This window comes from Acanthochromis polyacanthus, chromosome 14, assembly GCF_021347895.1.
Source record: "Acanthochromis polyacanthus isolate Apoly-LR-REF ecotype Palm Island chromosome 14, KAUST_Apoly_ChrSc, whole genome shotgun sequence".
In the NCBI taxonomy this organism is placed as follows: Eukaryota; Metazoa; Chordata; class Actinopteri; family Pomacentridae; genus Acanthochromis; species Acanthochromis polyacanthus.
The window spans coordinates 27236514-27260523 of NC_067126.1; the positions used below are offsets into that span (position 1 = coordinate 27236514).

General features: G+C 39.8%; 1 protein-coding gene and 1 long non-coding RNA gene across 2 annotated transcripts; one reads left to right on the plus strand and one right to left on the minus strand.

The window, feature by feature from the left end:
- Positions 1-3: 3 nt before the first annotated feature.
- asmt (acetylserotonin O-methyltransferase) lies at positions 4-23849 on the plus strand. Its single transcript, XM_022207751.2, has 8 exons — positions 4-729; positions 1519-1693; positions 2044-2173; positions 3814-3882; positions 7438-7556; positions 15672-15812; positions 19402-19524; positions 21217-23849. The coding sequence occupies exons 1-8, from the start codon at positions 628-630 to the stop codon at positions 21432-21434; spliced, it is 1077 nt and encodes a 358-aa protein (XP_022063443.1). The 5' UTR covers positions 4-627; the 3' UTR covers positions 21435-23849.
- LOC127536993 (uncharacterized) lies at positions 1746-6086 on the minus strand. Its single transcript, XR_007946235.1, has 4 exons — positions 5924-6086; positions 2911-3003; positions 2629-2798; positions 1746-2525 (listed from the first exon to the last, which is right to left on the minus strand). It is a non-coding gene; the product is annotated as an uncharacterized LOC127536993 (long non-coding RNA).
- Positions 23850-24010: the final 161 nt, after the last annotated feature.

Sequence of the window (24010 nt, forward strand, 5' to 3'; positions counted from 1 at the left end):
TATATTGTCTGTCAAAAGTGCATTTAAAACCTTTCACTAAACCCTTTTGTGATTCTGCTGTCATATCTACAGTATATTCAGCTGCTGTGATAATGAGCTGTGTGGCTGAACAATTAATAGTCAAACTGATTAGTGTGTGTAATCTCATCACGGCATGTGACGTGACAGACTGTATCATTAGGTTTTGATGCTCCTGTCAGTATCAAAGCTATTCACAGGAAGACAGTGCATCTTTTATGACATGCAGATTCCCTCAGAGGTTTGGCCATCCCACACTGTTGGTCACATTTTGGGGTCCCTGAAAGTTTGGGGAAAACAGGTCTGGTCTGAGAATGCAGTGGCTGAGTGACAATGAACAAGGCAGCAGTGTTTCCACAGAGTTATTTCTTTGTCTGACAGGCTGAGCCCGCGCTCTAATCTGGGTTATCTGGCTGTAATCAGCTTAGCCCACTGCGACTCTCACTGCTGCTTGGTGGGCACTTTCTACTGTTTTAGCCCGGTTCTGTCTTTGCTGCCATTCACGCAGGCACCTGTTGAAGCGACTCCAGAGCTCCAACAGATTTGCAGGGAAGTTCAGCTTGCAGGTAGAAGAGCTTGCAGAAGGAAACGGTCCAGAGAGCTGTAGCCATGGCAGAACATGAGGACATGGGTTTGAGTGAGGGGGCGTCTGCTGCAGACACGTACCCCAGAAAAATACTGGAGTATATGGAAGGCTTCCTCATCTCCAAGGTAACACACACTGTAGCACCTAAACATTAAAGCCACAGTCTTTCTAGAGCTTAAATTAATGAGTCAATTAAGTCAGAGCTCAGCTTTTTTTGATAATTAATGAAGTAGCATTCGCACATTTTACTAAATATTGGTGATAATGTATTTTAATGTGGCCATGTCATCAACTGCTGTTCAGTTTGTCACACTTTATTGTAGCATCACATACTCTGTGAAAGTGGCTGGATGTTGAAGATTTTTGACCAGATGACACATTTTTATTGCAGGAACAAGCAGTTAAAGAACTCAGAAGCAAAATTCTGTTTACTTACATACTTTGGTTTTGCTTGATATTATGTCAGTAGAAAAAGAGTAAAATAGGCTGGGTGTCCATAGACTGTGAGGGATTATGATGCCATCAGCCAAAATCCACAAGTGCATCGACAAAACACTTCATTGAAACTCTGCTGCACCTCTTAGGTTATGTGAAGATCAAACTTTAGAACCTCATAAAATAACCACAAGTATCAACTTCAGTGTTTTTAATGATTTGCCGATTAGTCACCGTCACCTACTATCAGTCATCACAACAAATGATGTACAATGGACAAATGGATGACTATTTCTATTCTAATAGGTCAAATAAGTGATTAAAAGCATAGTCGCCTCCCTGATCTAACATGTTTTAATGTATAATTCCGTGTGCTTTTGCTTGCAGTCCTGTATTAATTAATTGGTGTTTCAAGCACAGGCACGCTGTACTCTGTTTAACTCTGTTAAACTCTGTTCTTTCTCCACTCTTGGACCTAGACGGTGTTCACATCCTGCGAGCTGGGTGTGTTCGATGTGTTGTTGGGTGCAGGGCGCCCTCTGTCTGCGGAGGAGATCAGTAAGTCGGTGGGTGCCAGTCTAGACGGCACAGAGAGGCTGCTGGCTGCCTGCACCGGCCTGCAGCTGCTCAGCACACACCAGGTCAACGGACAAGGTTGGGGCACACACACACACATACATATATATATATATATATATATATATATATATATATATATATAATACAACTATCAGAATATGCAAGTCAGCTGTCTAGTAGTACAAGTGATGGGCCTCATTTATTCTAAACTGTGCTTTTGATATTTTATACCCTAATGTATAAAATATGAAAAGATTTTGACTTAATTGAAATTACCAGTGAAGTTTCACCTCTGGTTATGTCTCATATTTAACTGCAAATGGTCTTATCATTAGCTTTTATTTCATTTTTATCTGTTTGACATTCAGTACATTGTCAAACAGGCTGCATCCTCCCTTCATGTCTCCCTCGTCTTTCTGTGTCAGTGTTGTACAGTAACACAGAGCAGGCCAGTGTCTACCTCACTCGCTCCAGTCCTGTGTCTCTCTACCAGTCCATCCAGTACAGCTCCAGAACCATCTACCTGTGCTGGCACTATCTGACTGACGCTGTCAGGTCGGTACACTGAGCACTGACGTAACTGAGCAAGTGATGTGGACATATTTCAGGTTGGAATGAGTTTGTTCAACATTCAAGTAGAGTCACCAGGCTGTAAAACTTTTTTTCTTAAATGTTCAGAACAATTTTGTCTTTTTGATTTTCCCAACTTTTGACAGACAACGTAACATACCAGTTTCCGTGGTAGAGACTACAGCTGAAACAATCGGTTTCCAAATATATTTAAGGGAAAAAAAGTTTAATATTAAAAGGCTACGCAATTGAAGTGGTGTCACAATATCCAGTGTCTGACTCCCGATCAAGTTCCTCCACTGGAGAGAGACCCGTTTTAGTCTGGGAGGCCGTCAGGCTGGATGAAGGATGAAAAACGCACTTGTGAACCAGTCAGTCAGCTATTAAAGACATCAGTTTATCATTTGGTCTGTACTAGTGTGAACATCACAGTCACTTACTAGTCTCTGCTCTCAGAGAGCTCAGTCAGGTGGCTCATTGTGATGAACAGCTGCTGCTGAGCTTCACAAGGCGGGAGTCTTTGATATCCGTCAAGATGCAGCATCTGTTTAAGGAGGTTCACAAATGCCACTCTGTCCTCCCACTCATCAGCGTCCCCTTTTGGATAGATCTGGATTTGGAAACAGAGTAGGACCAACTGATCAGCTCTCACCTCTCAGAGGCAGATCAGTTACTGTTACTGATTCACTTCATCCTCAAACAACACAGCAGAGAGTACCTACATTGACCAGGTCATCCAGAGTGCTGGGCAGCTCTATGAAGCTGTTGCATTCCTGTACTCTCACATTGTTTGCCTCTGTGTATTCTTCTGGTGTCTGCAGGAATCAAACAAATATGACAACACTTTTAGACGAGTTCAAATGAAATGACTCAAACAAGTTCACCCATGAAGAACACGTTCCTCTACCATGAGCCTCCATGTTGGACGGTCAGCAGCTTCCTCTTCGATGAAAAAATACTGAGTGTATTTCCCAGCACGGAGCAAGTGGTCCTCCGGCTGACCGAGAACTTCAACCATGCACTTCATCTGCAGAGAAGATCTGCTTCCTCTTGTTCAAGAATCTAAACATTTTTCTGCTGTGATATCCAAGGGGATCCCTGATGAGAGTTTAAGGCTGTCTTGTACAAGCGCATAAAAGAGTAAAAATAGAGTAAAAGCACATACAGGTGGGCAGAGACGGGCTCTGAGAGGTGAAGGTTTTATTTTAGAGCCATAAAAATGTGGATTTGGGTCCTCCTTTTCTGTTTTAACGTTGTCTCAGATGGATTTTAGTCTCCTTGTTATGTCAGAGGGAGGACAGCCAGCAGCTCCCACACAGCGTGACTGGATTTATTGTGGCTGACGAGTGAAGTCCATCTGTGAGAAACACTGAAACACGCGAAGATAATATCTAAAGGCACCTTGATCTGAATGACTCATCCTTTCTGGCAGGAGTGTGAAGAATGATCTTGAAGCCGTATTGATTTCATCTGTAGCTGACAGTGTGAGAAAGCTGAGGCAGATGTTACACAGTGACGTGCTTATTAATTCTATATATTGTATATTCACATGTCAAACGTGACTGTGTGAAATATCGTCAAAGAAGTCATGTATATTATATAAGATGTTTCTGTCTTTGGAACAGAGAGGGGAAAAACCAGTATGAAAAGGCTTTCGGAGTCAGCTCACAAGACCTGTTTCAAGCCCTCTACAGGTAGGAAACACACACACACACACACACACACACACACACACACACACACACACACACACACAGAAGAAACACATGTTCTTGTTCATTTACATTCATCCCTGTCTCCATCTTAAGCCTGTCTGTCACTTCTCTCTCTTCCGTCTTAAAAAACTGACTTGTGGGATTCATTAGAAGGCAGCGAACGTGTGAGGCAGAGACACATACAGACAGAGAGAGAGAAAGAGAGAAGGGGTGTGTGGGCAGTGATGTGAGGAAGCTTCGGGCAGAAAAAGAGGGAGAGAGAGAAAGAGAGAATGCATCTGCCATTGTCCTTGAGGTCTTGTGTGTTTATAGTATCCACTGCCTACAGTTTTAACGCTTCACTGATCTGCTGGTCAGCAGTTTTCAGGGGTCACACACTCAAAAATTCACACTCTGTGTGCTAATAGATTTTGATCAGCCTGCCTGAGGCCCTGCATTGTAGAATACCACCAGACCCGAAGGACCAGAACACATGCACACATGCACACAGAGGAATAACTTGTGAAAACGTCCCCCCGTCTTACACTTTGATTGAAGGGGATCTAGAAGACACATTTTCATTATCAGTTTACATCTGAACAATAAAATGTAATGTAACAAAGTAAAAATGTACATATAAAGTAGTCTGTCTTCATTGTATTAAACCTAAACACATAGCAGAAAATATAAAAGTGCTATTTGATAGAGTTTTTTTTGCAGGCCTTTTTGTGAATTCCCAGCTGGTAGTGTGCATTTTTAGAGCAATAGAATTACCCATATCAAGCAATATATATTTATGTTGCTGGTTGTTTGGGCTTGTGAATAAATTGCTGTCTTTCTGTACTTGCAGTTTTCAATTCTTTTTTCCCTCGTATCCTTTAGAAAAAGCAGCTGATGATAGAACAGAAAGCGCCTCATTAAAAGAAGAGCCATGCAAAATGAGGATGTTCAAAATATGATCCACGCGCATGTAATGTAATAAACCTTTGTGCAGACAAATTTGCAGTTCAGCTTGAGCTGATTGAAAATGAAAATACCCAGCAAGAAAAAAAATTCAGCACCTGCGCACAATTGACTTAATGTGGAGGAGCAGTTGTTTGTCACTGCTGATTTCCCCTGGGAATACTTAGTGTGGGTAAATTAGCAAGGGGAAACAACCACTGGAGTCATTCACTGCATTCTTGGTGCGCTGCAGCAGGAGCAGGGTAATTCAAAGCTGGCTGGATGAGTCAGACTCCTGTTTACTCATCGCCATTTAACCAGTCATGTACTGCACCTGAATAATTTACAGCCAGGCTCGTCTACAGCCTGAATTCTTGTACTTGAGAAAGCAGCGAGAATACGGAGAGAAAAGTGATGAGAGAGGGTGGATTTAGAGATATTTTGAGAGCACACGTCATTGCATAGTGAGATATTTTAACCTAAAGATGGCTGTCTATCTATTGCTTACGTTTGATGTTTATTTGGCCCTTATTAAGTTATGTGTTTACAAGTTACAACAAAATATGTATTTTAAAGATAAAAATGATGCCATAAGGAGTTCAACAGATGTGGTTACTGTACAGCACTGTGAAGCTGCATAAAATTAATTGGGAGCAATTAATGAAGGAATCGGAAATACGAACGTTACCACACTGTGTGAACAATGTGGGCTGTTGACTGCTTAATGGGATGATATTAAATCTTATGCACTTAATTTTAATTAAAAAATGTTACAAGACAAGGAGTACATTTCAATGGATGCTTGTTTTCCAGCTATAATGGGGCTCTTTGGGCTTAGTGCATGTTTGAACTTCTAAAGGGCATTTCCTGGTTACGGAAGGCTGTTATTCAATTTTTTAAGATTATTGTAAATTACACACAAGTTGCTGTTTATATGAATATATTCATTGGGTAGTATATTTTTGATGATACAAGCATATGGCAACAAAAGTCAGTCAAAGAGCAGCTTTGCTTCTTATTCTTGCTATAGCAGAAACTAATCAAGCTACTGTGTTCACAATATGGAAATTTAAAATAGTAATGGATTAAAACCACCTACCTGATATTGCAGGTACAGATGCTCAATCTGATTGAGATCTGGGTGGTTTGGTCAATGCCTTGGGCTCTTGGTTGTGTTCCTCGAGTCAATTCTGAGCAATTTTTGGGGTTTAGTGGGGCGCGTTGTCTTGCAGGGGAGTGCGGTTGCCATGCAGGTGTGAACTCAGCCTGCAAGGATGTAGAGATGAATGTTATGTGTCTAAGTAACATTTATATGAATACCAGGACCCACAGTTTCACAGCATGACATTGAATTTTAATAAAATATTCAGTGTTATTCACTTCACCAGTCAGAGTCACTGTTATACAAACCAATTTCGAATAAATATTTAAAACTGTATTTTGTATTCAGAAAGAAATTCCTGATTGTGTCTGCAATTAGGTTTTTGTTCAGCTGGGTTTGCTTTTTCAAAATTAAAGCAATTTCACTTCTAATATTCCCATCTTTGACTATGGTTAACATTGTCACTTCAGCCGTGTGGAGACATGCATATTAAAAAATCCAGCTAGAATTGGGTCTAGTGTGAAATTGACGCACAGCCCATATTAGCTTGTCTGTGCAGAACAACCAATATAATGTAACATTGATAAATAATGTGAATATCAACTTGCTGTCAGGGCTGTAAGGTGATCACATTCAAAACACGCCAGGTCATTTCTTCTGTAGCTGCGCTTAAGATGGAGAGACCAGAACAACAACACTCATTAACTATAACTCAGTAAATACAGAGATGACAGAGACCTGCAGGGATGCTAAGGATACAAGACATGTCTGTGCAGAGGGCAAACGCATCATCAGCCACGAGTCCTAATGATGCACACAAGGACAGGGGGAACCAGGCTAAACACCTTTTCCTTCTTATCCGCTGGAGACAGGATGAGATTGTGTGCAAGTGAATGCACTCTGTCATGGAGAAAAAAGGGCAGAATATGTTGTCGTTAGGGGGCGTTCAATATCTTATGCCCAAAATGTTTTCAAATTAAAGCTGACATTCTGCTGTTTGGCCTCACAGTCATTTCATCTTTTCACATCCAATGCAGTCAAGAGTCTGAAGCCAACAATGAGTCACTTTCAAAGTTCCACTGGAGGTCGCCCTGTCATCTGAAGTTGCCCTGTGTATCAGATGGCTGATCGCTTCGCTGCAGTGAAGTTTGGACAAATACAATTCTTACAAATTGACGACGTGTGTGTTTTTGTTTGTGTCCTGAGGGTGGGGCAGAGTGCTGGTTGATGAGGTGGAGATTTCTCAGAGCAGCAGCAGTCACCACAGGCTCTTCTATTCTTCCTCACCCTGTCTCTCACACACACACGCACACACACCATGATGTCGCCACGGGGAGAAACTCTGATACGAGCAGAGGAACACTGTGTGGATGTGTGTGTGTCTCTTACCAAGTAGCCCCGTAGGTGACAGCTTACAGGAAATGATAAAGAGACTTTTGCTTCAGTGCAGGGAGACAGAAATGAAAGAGAGGCAGTAATGAAAATAAGAGTTTCTCTCTTTGTGTGTGTAGGTCGGATGAGGAAATGGTGAAGTTTATGCACTTGATGAACTCTATTTGGAACATCTGTGGTAAAGATGTGGTCACAGCCTTTGACCTTTCGCCTTTCAAGGTCATCTGTGACCTTGGAGGTAAGTTTTATGTATATATACGTGTGTTTATGGAGTCGCTGTATCTAATTTCCATAAGGTTGTGGGTTCACAGCCATTAACATTTATCATGTGTTAATTGAGCAACAGCTGGCTCAGCTACACACACATTAACATACAGTGTGGTGCATGTGCACACAAATTCACGACACACACAGTCAACTGTGACCTTTATTAGCTACCGTCAGCTTCCCTAAGTTAATGACTTTAAGTTTTTCTTGTTATTCAGTCAGAGGTTTCATAGATTTATTGATTCACTGTTATAAAATAGCAACATTATAATGTATTTGTGAGAAGAAAAAAAATGCTGTACATACATGTAAATACAGAGCTCATATAATTATAAATTTTTCCTTCATACATTAACAAGTTCAGCAGCCAAGGAGTTTCATCCATGGGTTTCATATGTTCAACTATATTTTTGTACATGGCACAACATAGTCTGTAAGTTATGATCACAGAGCCATTTACTAAAATACAATTATCTGTACTAGTGCACAGACTGTAGTTTTTCAGATGATGATGCTTGTGTTTTTGTCCAACACCCAGAATTCTTCACATGGATGTGTGGACTTTTTGTATGTTTTTTGCAAATTGAAGCACAGCCCCATAGTTCCAAAGTGAAAGCTGTGGTTCAGTTGTGGCCATGAGCCAGAAAGAGTCTAGGTCTCAATTGTTTTTTTTTTTTTCCAGGGTTGTCCCATAAATACTTTTTTAGTGGCTTGTCCAGCCTGATAAGACAATTGAAGGAAGGTGTTTTTTTCTTGCAAGACACAATGCAGAATATTTTTTTTTTAGAATTGCCTGTTTCTCTCACTTTATGGTTTCCTTTTACCTTAGAAATGTTTTAAAAAAAAAAATCACTGAGTGGACAAGAACAGTGATTTATACACGAACTTATCATATATCCGTCAACCTCCTGATAGTAATTTAGATAGTAGTTCTTTTTCGAGTCAAGCATTTGTTTAAAAGCTAAAGAAAAAAGAACACTTGATTTATGTGCACTTCACAAATGAATATACCAGCAGGTTGACCAGCAGTGTCTGCCACAACAGTCTGTTTAATTCTCCTCCAAACCAGACAGTTACTGCAACACATGACGTTAATCTGTATCTAGTATTTATTTCTCTATTGTTTTATGTGATTCTTGAAAGGCCAATCATGATTTTATGGCCTCATCACCAGATTTTATTGAGGGCCTAGAACAAGAAGACATGTGTATACAAGGGCAAATATTTACCTCCAGCTTCTGTTCAACAGATTGGTTAAAATGAAAAGCTGTGTAAAATAAATAAATGTGAAATGAGATGTTGCTCACAGCCACGTCTGTCTTCTTTGGATACTTAGAGGTAAACAGGCTGCTCGCTTCACTGTTCTCTGTGCTTTTGTCAAGTCAGATTTATTTATAAAGCATCTTTGCAGAGCAGGTTCCCGACAAAATGCTTTACACAGCGAGCAAATGGCACAACGATTAAAATGTGAGGAGAGGAGGAAAGACTGAACAAACACAAGATGAACTCCACAAGGAGAAGTCAGAGCCGACGATTTCTGCAGCCTTCAGCATGCAAGTTTTAACGAACTCCCCCTCAGAGTACGGCTTTGATGCTAATGCTGTTTTTGCTAGCAATTAGACATTGTTGGCCTAGGAAAAAAAACACAGTTGCTAAATGAAAACTCGCTGTAGTAAATACTGTGAAATTCAGTGTTGGTCATCAGATTCACTACAAAAGTGTTTGGTTGAGTGGAATATTATTTCTAATGGATGCATCCATGTTATGTATGTAGTTTTTTTATGTGTATTTTACATATACATTTTATAGATAAACAAGGCAGGTGACAACTTTACTTTCTTAACTGTCTGTATAAAATAGCTGCTACTTAAGATTTAAAGGTGTGCAGAGTTAATTTAGGTGTTCACAATTACTTTCCAGATGTGGAAAACGGACTTCAAAACATTTCTATATCTTATAAGTTTGATTTTTTTTATTTTTATTTCCAGGACCATGTTTTTAAGTTACACATACCTGTGACTAAATATGTTGTGCCATTGCACAGTCACTGTGATCAGCTGTAATGCACACAAATACATGTTAAACTGAGTCATAGTGTTGTTAAAATTGCATTTACTTTAATCTCTGGTTGTTTCTAATATATTTCTTAAAAGGACAGTTCATTACATAGAAAGATTTTTCTAATATACTTGTTCTCCTTTGCACTAAAACGTCGGAAAAACTTAGACTTATTGTTACTTCTCTGTAATTATGCTGTAAGTTTACTGGTCCACCCCCTTTGAGATCAAATTAGGCCGTATGCAGCCCCTGGACCAAAATGAGTTTGACACACCTGCTCTAAAGAAATACAGAGAAACAAGCCAACAATGGAGCAGGATCAAATAGAAAAGATGTTAAAAAAAATGAGGTAAGATGGAATCTTCTGTTGTCACTGGAGTTTTGATCTGCTGCTGAAAACTTAATGGCTTCAGTAAGAGATGTCAGAGATGTTGTGCCAGTTCTTTTTTCTTTACTTTGTCTCATCCTGTATTCCAAACTTAACTAAGGGCAGAACATTGTCTCCACTCATGTACTAGAAATCAGTCAAGAGTCACAGAAATAGACTAATGTTGGCACAAGACTATACTCTGTGATGAGTAAAATCAGAATGTTCTAAAATCGTATCCATGAAAATCCAGCATAAATGTTTGGACAATCCCCTCTACAAATCAGATTATATATTAAGATTCATGGATGAAAACACACTTTAACTCACCTGAGCTAAACATCTTTTAGTTCAACATTGAAATGGCTAAAAAGTCAAATAATTCAGTGCACCATATCTATCTAAAATGTATACATATAAATATAAATATGTCTCTGATATCAGTAGCTGTTCTGCATAAACAGATAGTGTTTGTTTGTCTTTGCTCTAAGAATTAAGGATCTATAACATCTACTTTGGCCTCAGTCTCAGAAACAACGAGCAGCTCAATGTAGCAAAACCGGCTCTCGCCTACAGGTTGTCACCTGATTTGTGTGACACCTCATCTGACCACACAGGGGAGCTGTGAAGCCATTAAAAGCACATGCTTCACATCTTTCTCTCTCTCAGACACACACAGTGCACACCTCCTGTGACTTTCTCAGCATGAGGTTTTATGTTCATGCTTATGCATGAAGCTGCATCACCTAAAAGTGTGCACACGTGGACAGCAGGAGCCTGAAGGGCATGACTGCAGCGTCCCATGTAGACTCACGCAGCATCTGTTCTGTCTGTGCACACCTGCTGCTCAGAAACTCTATCTGTCTCTTTGTCTGTCCAACCCTCTGCCAACTAGCTGATTTGGACTTTAATCCAAATCAGGCATCAGCCTGTCTGTTTGCACATCCCCAAAATCTGTGACATACACTACACATGAATACAGGTAACAGATTATAGAGAGTACCTGAACCATTGACAGCCACAGTGAGGGGATGAGTGGCTCTGTTATCTCTGTTATGCTGTGAGGGGCTTTTGCTGGCATGATTTTGTGTCCAATAGACCCCTTTAGAGGGAAAGGGTCACTCCAAAGCAGCACATTTGTTCTGAGTGATCACCTTTATCCCAATGTGAAACATTTCTATCCTGACGGGAGTCGGATCTCTTCCAGGATGACAAAGCCCCCCATCCATAGAGCCCGAGGGCTCAGTGAATGGTGTGATGTGTGTGAAATGAAGTGAATCATATGCTGGGACTTTTGAAGTCAACAGATTTCAACCCAGTTGAACACCCATGGGAGTCTGTGAATTGTGTGAATGTCGTATACAGATTTTTTTTTTTTTTTGTCGTCTTATATGTATGTATGTGAAAGCCCTTTGGTTAGCTTTATTTAGATTTATTCAAATGTGACATTTAACATACATTTCAATGATATGTTCTGTATAAAAATAAATAATCTGAAAGGTCACAACAACTCTAAAGCTATTACATAAATGGTTTTGAACCAGAATGTTTTTTTAAATATAAATAGTGCCTTAATGTTGTTCCATTTTCCAAATGATGTTGTGAAAAACATTTTTCTCTTACATAACTTATTGTACAATATCGAGGGAATATTTTAAATTTATACATTCAAAGTGTATTTATATTCATTCATATTTATTCTGTCTATTGATCTGTCATCGCTCAAGTCTGTTTCAATCAATGAAAATGCATATTTTAGGGTATCAGAGAACATTAACTCCATTTACATCTGTTATTAACCTCCAAGCAGAGCAGGATGGTTGTCAACAAAACTGGCACGTAACACATGAAGGGAAGTGAGGCCAGAGGTGTTGTGAGGATTTTATTTTTTAAAATAATGACAACTAATTACTCCCTATAACATCTTCCTCTGTGCCACAGACCTCGGCTGTTGTCCAAACACTATAAAAACACATTAGTGAGTCACACTGTTCAGTGGGGGCATTTTCATTTACATGAACTTGGACACAGTAGTTGTTTTTTTTTTTTGGCTCAAGCTCATAAACTCCCTAAAAATCCTCACTAAATGGGCTTTTTATTTCTTTTGGAGTAACAGTTTGACACGGATGGGACTTTGTTTGCTGCATAGTGTTGAAGCAGCCTTCTATTAGGGTTAAATGTTTTTGTGTCACAGTGCAAGATTGAGCCAGTGTTTTTACCCTTAAAAGTGGAACTATTTCCATCGCACTTCATAAACCTGGCAAACCACCAAAAGACAAGAATATTAAAAAAAAAAAAGCAGCATAAGTCCAATATATCCCGCCCATTATCCCCTGTATGGATGCAGCTCCTTAAACAGTGGAAATCACACTTGTCATGATGCATCTCAGTGGCGTGTTTCATTAGATCCTCCCCACAGCAAGCACTAGGGTCTTTTAGACTCTGTTCCCTGCAGTTTGCGACGCTGACTTTCTGTTAAAAAATGGTACTTTATGAGCTGAAGCTGATGACAACACCACGGTGGTTCTCTCAGAATTTTGAAAGACTCTCCAGAGCAACAGAGGCATTACTCAACTGTTTTCACAGGCTTAGCGGCGCTCCCCATCGTGAGAATGTGGAAGTGTACAATCAGCAGAGGTCCCCTTCGGTGCTTCCTCCTTGAACAGGTTGGATGCAGCTGCAGAACCACAAATCCAGCTGATGGAGCAGCTACACAGCCATGATGCTAATGGATTTAGATTCTGTGTGGTCTATAGCACACACTGATGTGTAATTGAAGCTGCTGGATTTTATAAACTGTCAGAAATACCAGCATACGGTTGCATCTACACTGCCAGTCAAAAGTTTGGACACACCTTCTCATTCAATGCTTTTTATTTATTTTTATTATTTTCTACATTGTAGATTCATACTGAAGATTAACACTTTTTTGTTTACAGCGTAATTCCATATGTATTATTTTATAGTTTTGATGTCTTCAGTATTAATCTACAATGTAGAAAATAATACAAATAAAAAGAATTGAATGCGAAGGTGTGTCTAAACTTTTGACTGGCAGTGTGTGTTAGAACTCTGTCATGAAAGTCTTGGTAATCCTATAAACTTCAGTAGAAGGGAACTGGATTTCTCTTTCTTGGTTCTCAAAGACATTTCAATCCTCACGCAGGTCTGAGGAAGCCTCTTGGATAAGAAGTGAGACGTTTTCAAGAGCCAAAGTAAGAAATTCAGTTGCCTTCTACTGGACTTCATAGCATTGTGATTTCATTTCTTTGCAGCTTTAATTAAATGGTTGAACATATGGACAAATAAAGGAATTTTACACACTATGTAAGTAAAGTAAATAGAGAGAAAACAAACAAAAAAGAGCAAAATAGAACAATGACACTGCTCCCAACAATCACAAACCAGGCAGCACAGGTCAGCTTAGGGTCTCGAGCAGCGTGTTGTGTTTGGTTTTGCCCCTTTTAGTTGCTCTTTGATTTTTCTCCTCTGCTGACCCCTGTTTGATGTGAGCACCAAACAGTACCTGTGTGTGTGTGTGTGTGTGTGTGTGTGTGTGTGTGTGTGTGTGTGTGTGTGTGTGTGTGTGTGTGTGTGTGTGTGTGTGTGTGTGTGTGTGTGTGTGTGTGTGTGTGTGTGTGTGTGTGTGTGTGTGTGATCCAGGTATTACTCATGTGAGTTCATACATGTGTACATGTGGAAAAGAGAAAGCTTTATAACAATACTGACTGATATAATGACAGCAAGTCATGTTAGAGGAAGGCACCACGGGGCAAGACAGCTTGCCCTGTGTGCACGCAAACACACACACACACACACACACACACACACACACACACACACACACACACACACACACACACACCAGTCCAAGTCTGACGGGCTTTGTAGGTTTGTCAGAGTGAGATCCTTTGATCCTGTATTCTGCTTCACTGCCTCACTCCGTCCCATTCATATATTCTGCATCTCACTCACTCTTCCTCCCAGTCTATCTCTTTTTCTCTCTATCACTGTCACGTTCTCTTTCATTCTCTCTGTTTTAAATTCCGTTTGCTTTATGGAGCATGAAAGAAGATAATAATGCTGCCAAAGCATCAAGTTGAAAGATTCATATTTTCGCATTAAATCCTTGTTTCCGCCCTCATATGTGTGTGTGTGTGTGTGTGTGTGTGTGTGTGTGTGTGTGTGTGTGTGTGTGTGTGTGTGTGTGTGTGTGTGTGTGTGTGTGTGTGTGTGTGTGTGTGTGTGTGTGTGTGTGTGTGTGTGTGTGTGTGTGTGTGTGTGTGTGTGTGTGTGTGTGTTCTAGCTTTTGCTACATTGTGGGGGACCAAATGTCCCCACAACGGTAGGAAAACCGAAAACTATGTCACTTGTGGGGACCTCATTTCGGGCCCCACAAGTTTAAACAGTGTTTTCTTGGCCATGTTGTTGTTACTGAAAAAAGTAAAAGTGCAAAAACGTTTCTTTAGGGTTAGCCATTGTTTTGGTTAGGGTTAAGGTTAGGGTTAGGGTTAGGGGTTAGATATGAATGGGAGTCAATGTAGATCCCCACAAGGATAGGAAAACACAGTGTGTGTGTGTGTGTGTGTGGCCTTATTTTCCAGTCAGATCATCAGGTCTGACCTCTTCCCTGCTCAGATTTTTTTTCCATGAGGAAAAGAAAGCAGATCAACTGTGCAAGTCTCATAATGTAACTTCCATGCAATTGATGGCTGCAAGAATGAAATTTTAAAATGCACAGAAAAATGTTAGCATCCTCATGTTTGAAAGCTACAATGTTTGCATGTTCACCTTTAAAAAAATTGTATTTTATATTCATTTTTGGATGTTTTTTTGTTCTAATTTATGCAAAATTCAGATGAGGTAAACTAGAATGTTAATTTAAGGCACAAGCATTGAACAAAATGACATTTTGTACCACAAAAAGAAACAGAAGATCTTTGTAAAACATCATTTTGGGACCAAAAACTTCTAACTGATATGCCAATAAGAAACTACTTGCTGAGATATTTCATTAAGTAAGTGAGGGCTTTGACCTACCTGTGGCTCCAAACACATTAGAAATGATCTCCTTCGCATTTCAAATCTCATATACCGAATATAATACAGTATAAAAGTTTCATAACAGTCCATATAATAGCTGCTGAGATATTTCCCCGTGGATCCACTGACAGATCGCCATTCCCGAGAGCCACACTTCTAGTGGGGCTATAATCAAAGATCCTTTCAAATGCATGACAGCATAAAACCTCACGTTCAAATGTATGTGAAATCAGTTTTAGCCAGATAGCAATCAAATCAACTTGTGTGTGTTTGTTTGCTTTTTCCTCAGGTTAGATTTCTTAGTAGGACTCTGAGACAGCAGCTCTGCAGTCTGATTCTATATAAAGCGTCTGTCTGTGTCACTCTATATTCAGTTCAATTTGCTCTACTTTATTGACATGAATGTTAGATGACCCATCTTCCCAAAGCTGCCACAAACGACTGAACACAGATCATACAAATAATTGGTTTCTACCAGAACTCATGCTCTCCACTCACATGGCTGTGCGTTGTGTACGGTATGTGATTGTGTGAGTAATGTTGTTGACAAAGGTGCATTCATTGCGCTGTAACTAAAAGTCCCTCTACCTTTCTCTCTCTCTCTCTCTCTCTCTGCAGGCTGCAGTGGAGCATTAGCTAAGCAGTGCACGTCAGCCTACCCAGAATGCACTGTGACGATCTTTGACCTCCCCAAGGTGGTGCATGTGTCAAGGGAACACTTTGTCAGTGAGGCTGACCAGAGGATAAGCTTCCACGAGGGTAACATCATTACAACCCTGCAAAATCACCCTGCACGTTTATAATAGTATGCAGGCAGTTCAAGAGCTGTACTTTCTACAATCACACACACACAGCCAAAAATAGAAGCACGTCTTTCTAGGAAGGTTTGACAAAAAACTCACACTGTTCTGTTAATCCTCTTAGAACAGGTTGGCATCACTCATTCCACTGTTTCTTTTTCACATAACATTGTCCATAACTCCATGTACATCTGCCATTAACCGGCAGTCTGCATTTAGATACATTATCTGAGCTTTTTGTCTTGACACGTAGTATGAATAAGTGTTCTCATTAACTTGATTCGGCCTGCATTGTGATCAGATATGCAAATTATACAAGCAGAGCAGGAGGAGATGTCAACAGAAGTGACACATAACACATCAAGGAAAGCGATGGCAGAGTTGTTATGAGGATTTTTTTTTTGTATTTAAAAAAGCCAACTAATTACTCCCTATAACATCTTCCTCTGTTGCACAGACCTCGGCTGTTGTCCAAACACTATAAAAACACATTAGTGAGTCACACGGTTGCACTGGGGGCATTTTCATTAACATGAATGTGGACAAGACTTTATTTTGGCATCATTTCATCAACTTTAAAAGTCCTCCCTAAATGTGCTTTTTACTTCTGTTTGCAAAAACAAGTTGAGTCCAGTTGTTTTAGAAAATTGCAGTAATCATTTTAAAAATGATGCTGTATATTCGTGATCTGTCAACCTCAATAAACTCCCAACAAACTGAGACTAATAAAGAGGGCCATTCAAAGTACTGAAAATGTAGGGGTTCTGATCTTTTTCTAAGATTTGGTCATGTTAAAGAATACGCAATATCTCCAGCTCGATCCTTTACGAACTGTATGGATCGACTGTAAATCTGGATGCAACCAGATCCAGATATGGTCTGTGTGATCTCATCATATTTCTGCTTTCTGCTGACATTTATGCATGCCTTCACACATTTATAGATATCCACACGACATGTTAATACCTTACATGAAAACCAGAACAGTAGTAATGTTGTAAAGTAGTACCACAGTGTAGAGCAGAGGTGTCAAACTCAGTTCCTGGAGGGCCACTATCCTGCATGTTTTAGATGTTTCCCTCTTCCAACACACCTGATTCAAATAATCAGCTTATTATCAAGCTCTGCAGAAGCCTGATAACGAGCCTGATTATTTGAATCAGGTGTGTTGGAAGAGGGAAACATCTAAAACATGCAGGATAGTGGCCCTCCAGGAACGGATCTTGACACCCTTGGTGTAGAGCTATACTGAGAAATAAGATGGGCTAGACTATATATTTGTGTTTGTATTTGCTGGCTGATAATTAATGACATATATCAGTATAAGTGCCAAACTAGGCTTGAGAGCACTGACTAGATGTTTTCTCAACTGCAAGACATCTAACTCAGCATGTATCAGAAAGCTCTGTATTCAGATTGTTTATGTTATGTTTATTGACCGATATATTGTAATTCAATTCCTTTTAAAATATGAGTATCAATATTAGCTGGGAGTTTGTCAGGCAATATTATTGAAAGATCCCCTCCACTGAAAATTCAGAGTTTGTTTTCTTTCTTCGTTTGTTTTTTTTTCACCTCGTTAGTATGTTTGGTGAAGTCTTTTGGTGTCACAGTGCTGATTAGAGAATGAGCTGCAGCTGTGCAGGTCCTGCAGCTGCAGCTCATCTCTCATCAGCCTGCACTATATAGTCTGGCGCTGCATTCTCTTCTACTTCCCGTCTCCATGAAGGAGAAGCAGAGCAGACAGAGCAGCCCGCATTTTTCCCCCCTGCCGTCCAACAGACAGTAGACGTGGACCCTTGCCGTCCCTGGCCGCCGCAGCCGTGCTCCCCCATGAGCAGAGTGCTGGTGTGTGCCTCTCACATTTGGGTTCCAAAATTACCACTCCCCATAACATTTGGGATCTTTTATATGTTGGTCTTACAGGGTTTATTTAACCTATGGCATATGTACCTTAGCATATGCAGCAAATCTAATGAACCAATCCTGGGTGGGACGTTCTGTACCATTATTCCTCTGCAGAATCAGTTTCTCCCTAGAACATCTATGGCTGAATTACTCAATTAAAGCAACTTTTTATTGTGTAGTGTGTAGACAGTGATACAGTAGAGTTGTAGGTGAGCTGGTGTGCTCAAGCTGCAGCAAGCAGGGAGGTGTCAGTCACACCCTGGCAGGCAGGGATTTCATAGATCTGCACATTCTAAAGACATCCAACACCATAGAGTTGCATCTAAGCCATTCGAAGACATGAATGTATTATTTTCATGGAAAATTCTTCCTACTATGTGACTTTAATACACAGAGATGGGCTTCAGGGATTAAATCAATGCTTAGAGAGGGTCTTAAAATCACAAGTGTTGGATATCCTCACATTGCAGATCATGTGTTTAGATCCAAGGTATTATAATCTGTGTACCTCTGCTGAATTTTAAAATGACCAACGTATAAATCTAAGTAAAATCTACGAAAATATATTTTTCAAAATGCACTTTAAATCTAATATTCCCTCAAACCATTATGCTGAGGGCGTGTTTCTTTACCTACGAGTCGTGTCTGCCCTTCCATTACTCTGAGTTATGTCAAAAAATAGCACACGCCTGATCTGAAAATAAAAGCAGAACACGACACTGTTGATGCTGTCAGCCTCTCATTGTCCCACTGAGTATAACATTGTGTACAAACTGTCAATTCATACCTCATGCTTCCTTTGTTGTGTCGGCTCGACAACACAGCAGCTAATGTGGGAAAAAGTTCACAGCAGCCGGCAATCTCGCAAACCCAGAACCAAAATCAATTCCTGCTCCATCCTGCTGTTCTCATAGCCAAGATGGTGGAGAGCACAATGGGAGCTGGAACATGGCATTTTTAAGAGCCTCTGTGTGTTTTATTTCATATTAAAGAAAAGAATGTGAATAAAAGTTACACTGGACAGGAAAGAGAGGCGAGGACAAACACACACCCATTGTGCCTTCCCTGTTTAATACAGCAGCTGTGGTGGGAGTGAAGTTATAGAATAGAAAAACTGAACAAAGTATGAAACTAAAATCCTCAAACCATGTACAACTAGATCACCACTTAATATTAGCAACTGATTGATGACATGCTTTTGACATAATTAGATTACAACAGACATTTTCCCTTTGTATTAATTCTGTTTCAGGAAATACACACTAATTGAGTTGTGTCTTATTACTTAAAGGCTTGTCAGCAGAATTAATAATTGCATGAAATAATTAAATCAAATCAAGAGAAGCCTGCAAACTCCTTCAGGCTGCCCAGTTCGAATTCTCTGCAACACTGGCATCATATTGTCGTTTCTCCGCAATATATTTCCAACAAACTCTTTAAATCATGGTGGTGCCCATCTGAAGGCTCCAAGTCTCGCTTCCCGCTCCCTGCTGGGAGTTTAGAAGGCAAACATTTATGATCTGCATGTTCTGTACTCCCATAATCTGTTCCATCATAATTGCTCGACTGAAATATAGCAGCACCCTCAGAATGCAATGTACCTGAAATGTACATATGGACGTCTGTGTGTTTTTTTTTAGGGGATTTCTTCAAAGACCATCTGCCAGAGGCTGACCTCTATATTCTTGCCAGAATCCTCCACGACTGGACAGATGAACGCTGCATAGAGCTTCTCCGTAGAATCTATAAAGCCTGCAAACCAGGTCTGTGTGAGTGTGTGATGTGCGTGTGTGTCGCTGAGTGTGAAAGAGATGAGTACTTTTTCTTCTGCTTGAAATGAGATGGCAGATTGTATCCCACAATGCAGCTGATCCCAGAAAAATCTGTCCCACTGACTTTGATCAAAGTCAGACGAACACACACAAAAGCAGCAGACACTATCAGGGAACAGACAGTGCGTAAGAGGAGGGATGAGAGAACAAAGAGATAAAGTAGGGAAGCCTTATTTTACTGGACAGTGAATACAGCCTGTTGTAGCATCTAGTCGTTTCTCAGAACAGACCCTTTTCCTCTGAAGGAAGACTACAGGTGGAACTAATAACATTTAAGGAGAGGCCAGATTCACCAATTACTGCTGTGCAATACGGCAATCAGCAGTGTGTTTGATGGCTAAAATGTGTGATGTGACAATAAGCTTTATCAGCTCTGTACCAAGACTGTTAAAATGACTGCATTAGTTTCTCGCAATAACTACATGAATAACTAGATCAGCATTAAAAATGAGCTGCTGTTTCATACTCTATCTATCTATCTATCTATCTATCTATCTATCTATCTATCTATCTATCTATCTATCTATCTATCTATCTATCTATCTATCTATCTATCTATCTATCTATCTATCTATCTATCTATCTATCTATCTATCTATCTATCTATCTATCTATCTATCTATCTATCTATCTATCTATCTATCTGTAAAACAGTGAATATCTTCAATTTTCCATTAAACGGGCATCAATGAGTAATAAAATTAGGAAAATATACAGGCACATCCGTTTTGACTGATGGTTGTTTAAAGTATGTTTTTCTGTATTGCCTTTTATTGCAACATTTAATCTAATAACTATTTATATAATGAGAGAATGCTGAAAAACCCTCACAGCTAGCTAAGCTTTGCCAGAGGGTTGTGCTTCAAAGCAAGTTTAATGAGTTAGTGAGGTATGCTAAGCTTAAAGCTAGAGTTAATTAAGTGTTGGTCACCATGTTGACTGGTGCTACATTTATGCTGGATTTAAAATGACTGCAGAAAGCACCTGTCTTTAAGCGTTTTGTTTACTAACAAATCTCTATGAGCAATACAGATTCTCACCAGGGGGATTATGTCATATCTGCAAACGTAACTAATGAACTAAACTTCCGCACAGTATCGAAATGTCCTCACGGTGCAGAAACGTCCACGCTCTGTTGAAACATCCTCACACTGTAAAAAACATCCTCACCGTGTAGAAACGTCCCCACAGTGTAGAAATGTCCTCACAGTGTAGAATTGTCCTCGCAGTGTAGAAATGTCCTCACAGTGTAGAATTGTCCTCGCAGTGCAGAAATGTCCTCACAGTGTAAAAACGTCCTCACAGTGTAGAAACGTCCATAAAGTTAAGAAATGTCCTCGCAGTATAGAAGTGTCCTCACAGTCTGTTTTATGTGAGCCTGAAGAAGAAAGCCACATTAACAAAGAAAGCTGATAATCCCCATAATGATACCGATTATCTCTGACTGGGATTTTAGGTTTGTTGGATTGGCTTACATAAAGAAAGCCTGGCTATGTCAAACCTGCTCCCTCTGGACACTTGTTGAATGAGTCAGAGAAGAAGCAAAAGAAAGAAAACAAGTGAAAAAACAAATGAAAAATGAGGAAGGAACAAACAAAGCAGATCTTTTGGTCCCTGCTGCAGGAGGCGCTGTGTTGCTGGTTGAGGCACTGCTAAGAGAGGACGGCTCTGGCCCGCTGACAGTACAGCTCTACTCTCTGAACATGCTGGTGCAGACGGAGGGCAGAGAGAGGACAGATGTTCAGTACGCTGCCCTGCTGGCTGCTGCTGGATTCACCAACATCCAGCACTGCCTCACTGGGAAGATCTATGACGCTGTGCTGGGCCACAAAGAGACATGAGAGATAAGGAGAAATACACGGGGCTGCCACATGCACATTACTGAAGACTCACACCACTTAGATCAAATGTCACACTTCTACTATACTTTCATTTCCTAATATCAACTTAAGTTTCTTGAAATTAAGACACTAAATTACACTGAATCAATGTGATCTATGAGATATTTAAAACAAAATTCACATTTGGATGCTATAATTGTGGATTATTTTCCAAAACGTTACATTTCTTTGAAACAAGCAAAATTGGTAACAAAAACAAAACAAATCTGCTCAGTCAGCCCATTGCTGTTCATGGCATTGTCACAGAAACTGGAAAGTGCCAGAAATGCCAAGTTAAAATGACACTCATAGCCTGCTTTTGTGGACCAAGTTGTGTTCTAGTCTTTTAGTCACAGAATCAAGGGACAACTACATGAAACTGTAATTGTGAATGGCAACATTTTTCACTCCTGACAAAGCTGCACCTACAGGCTGCCATTGTGAATCATCTTCTCACCTACCGCACTGCCTTCACAAATCACTGGATTGATGTAGAAATATCTGATTGTGTAGACTGCCTTTGATCCTTCACTTGCCTCACATCAAAACTAATAATCACACTGCTCTATTAGTGTTAAAGAGTCAGAGAAAATATGAGTAAAAAATACACTGATACTCATAACTCTTGCCTGGACATGAAAATCTATGTTGATGATAATTGCTAAAGATGGCTTAGCAATCAATTTGCTTAATGGATGACAATGTAGCCATGAATAGCAAAACTATAGTGCACTGTCTATTGATCTTCATTTCAGTATATAATCTCCATAGCAATATATATTATTCTTTACTCAAATCCAGTAATTTTCTCCTGTTGACCTCCAAAAAATTTGTAACAATCTATGATGTGACCTGACATATTTCACCTCTAAACTGCTAGGGAATGTCAAGGTCAGTCCACACCTCCGCTGTTCACCCTGACGTATAAACACGGCTGTCAGCAATGTAGACAGAAAGAAAGCATGCTGAGAACATGAGACTGAGAGAAGCAGTAGGGATGTAACATTACACCAAGTTCAAAATTTGATAAGAACCTTAGTTTTTGTTACAATTCTGATTTATGAAAAGTTCAGCAGAGAAATTTTGATGACGAATGTTTATTTCCCCTATTTATCTGAAGGGGAAAAAAATGCATTTTATATATATACACTACCATTCAAAAGTTTGGGGTTACCCAGGCAATTTCATATTTTCCACGAAAACTTACTTTTATTCATGTGCTAACATAATTGCACAAGGGTTTTCTAATCATCAATTAGCCTTTCAACAGGATTAGCTAACAATTTCTAAAGATTTGTAAACAATAAAATACCAAAACCTGCATATTTTAGAAATCATTTTGTAGCCTAGCTTGTTCCAGATCCATATAGCAAAGTATGTCTAAGCCCAGTTCAGTCTGATTCTGTTGTAAAAGATTAGCTGTACACTGCAAAGGTTATCCTCTATTAGACTGCATACAGTGTGAGCTTCCAGTCTCATAGCTAAGAAGATGAACTTCTTTGCATATCTATGCTCATCTTTCAATCCTAAGCCTGGGTCTGAACCCTTCGATTTTTTTTTTCTGTTCTTAACGGCCTCGTAAAGCTGTCTTTGTGCTGTGTTCTTTTAATGATGGACGTGGCTCAATAAATCTTTTCCACAATGACTTGGACCATCTTTAATTTCACTGTCATCATCGTCTGTGCAGCGCTTGTATTCAAAATGCAGATATCAGTCTTTTATTAGAAACTCAGCCTGTCATTGTGCTCCACCTCTGATGTGACGCAGCCCGCTTGAAAATATTGAACTGCACCGAATGTCAGTGGAAGAAACTCTCATTGTGACAGATAAATTGGATTCCACACACATTTTTGTGAATATAATTTATGCTCACTTGTATTTCTACCGAACTGTCATTTATTTTGCATAAAAGTGGCCACGCCAAAGATAATTTCACACAGTATCAGCTGCTGGCTTCTTTAGTGGAAAAGATTATTATCAGCCTTCAGAAACCAATATTGTTTGAAGCCTGCTCTGCATTCTGATGACTTCGCTCCAACTATTCACTTTTCTGTATCTTTTCTGTACACCCACTCATTCTCACTGCCCTCTGTATCCTCTTCTCTCTTTCCTTTTTCTCCCAGTAATTGTGAATTAATCAGACTTCAAAGTACAACAAATTAGAATTGATGTCAAATCCTTGTGGACAGCTTTACAGAGAGTCGGTCTAATGAAGGGAAATGAAGTGCTGCGGCTGAAGATAACTTGACCTGTGTGGAGAATGTGTTAGTGCCCAGGGATGGTGCAGATTTAGGAAGAAGCATATGGCAGCACTACAGCTTTACTGAAGGTTGTACATAATATCATAACACACCTGAATAAAAGCAGAGTCATGCAGCCCTGTTTATTGATTTGCCTTTGACATTGCACCTTGCTAGGAGTGAAAGTTATGTGATAAAGGGTTGTCTAATGACATAGAATACATACCCTGTGTGTTGATAGGGTTTCTTCAAACTCACTGTTGTTGCTAGCTTACATCCTTTCTTTATAATGTAATT

Bases quoted from the DNA above. Each gene is read 5' to 3' on its own strand.
- asmt (XM_022207751.2), top strand. From the start codon at position 628: ATGGCAGAACATGAGGACATGGGTTTGAGTGAGGGGGCGTCTGCTGCA. The intron at 3,883-7,437 runs GTAGGAAACACA...TTGTGTGTGTAG, and splicing joins CTGTTTCAAGCCCTCTACAG to GTCGGATGAGGAAATGGTGA. The intron at 19,525-21,216 runs GTCTGTGTGAGT...TCCCTGCTGCAG, and splicing joins CTATAAAGCCTGCAAACCAG to GAGGCGCTGTGTTGCTGGTT.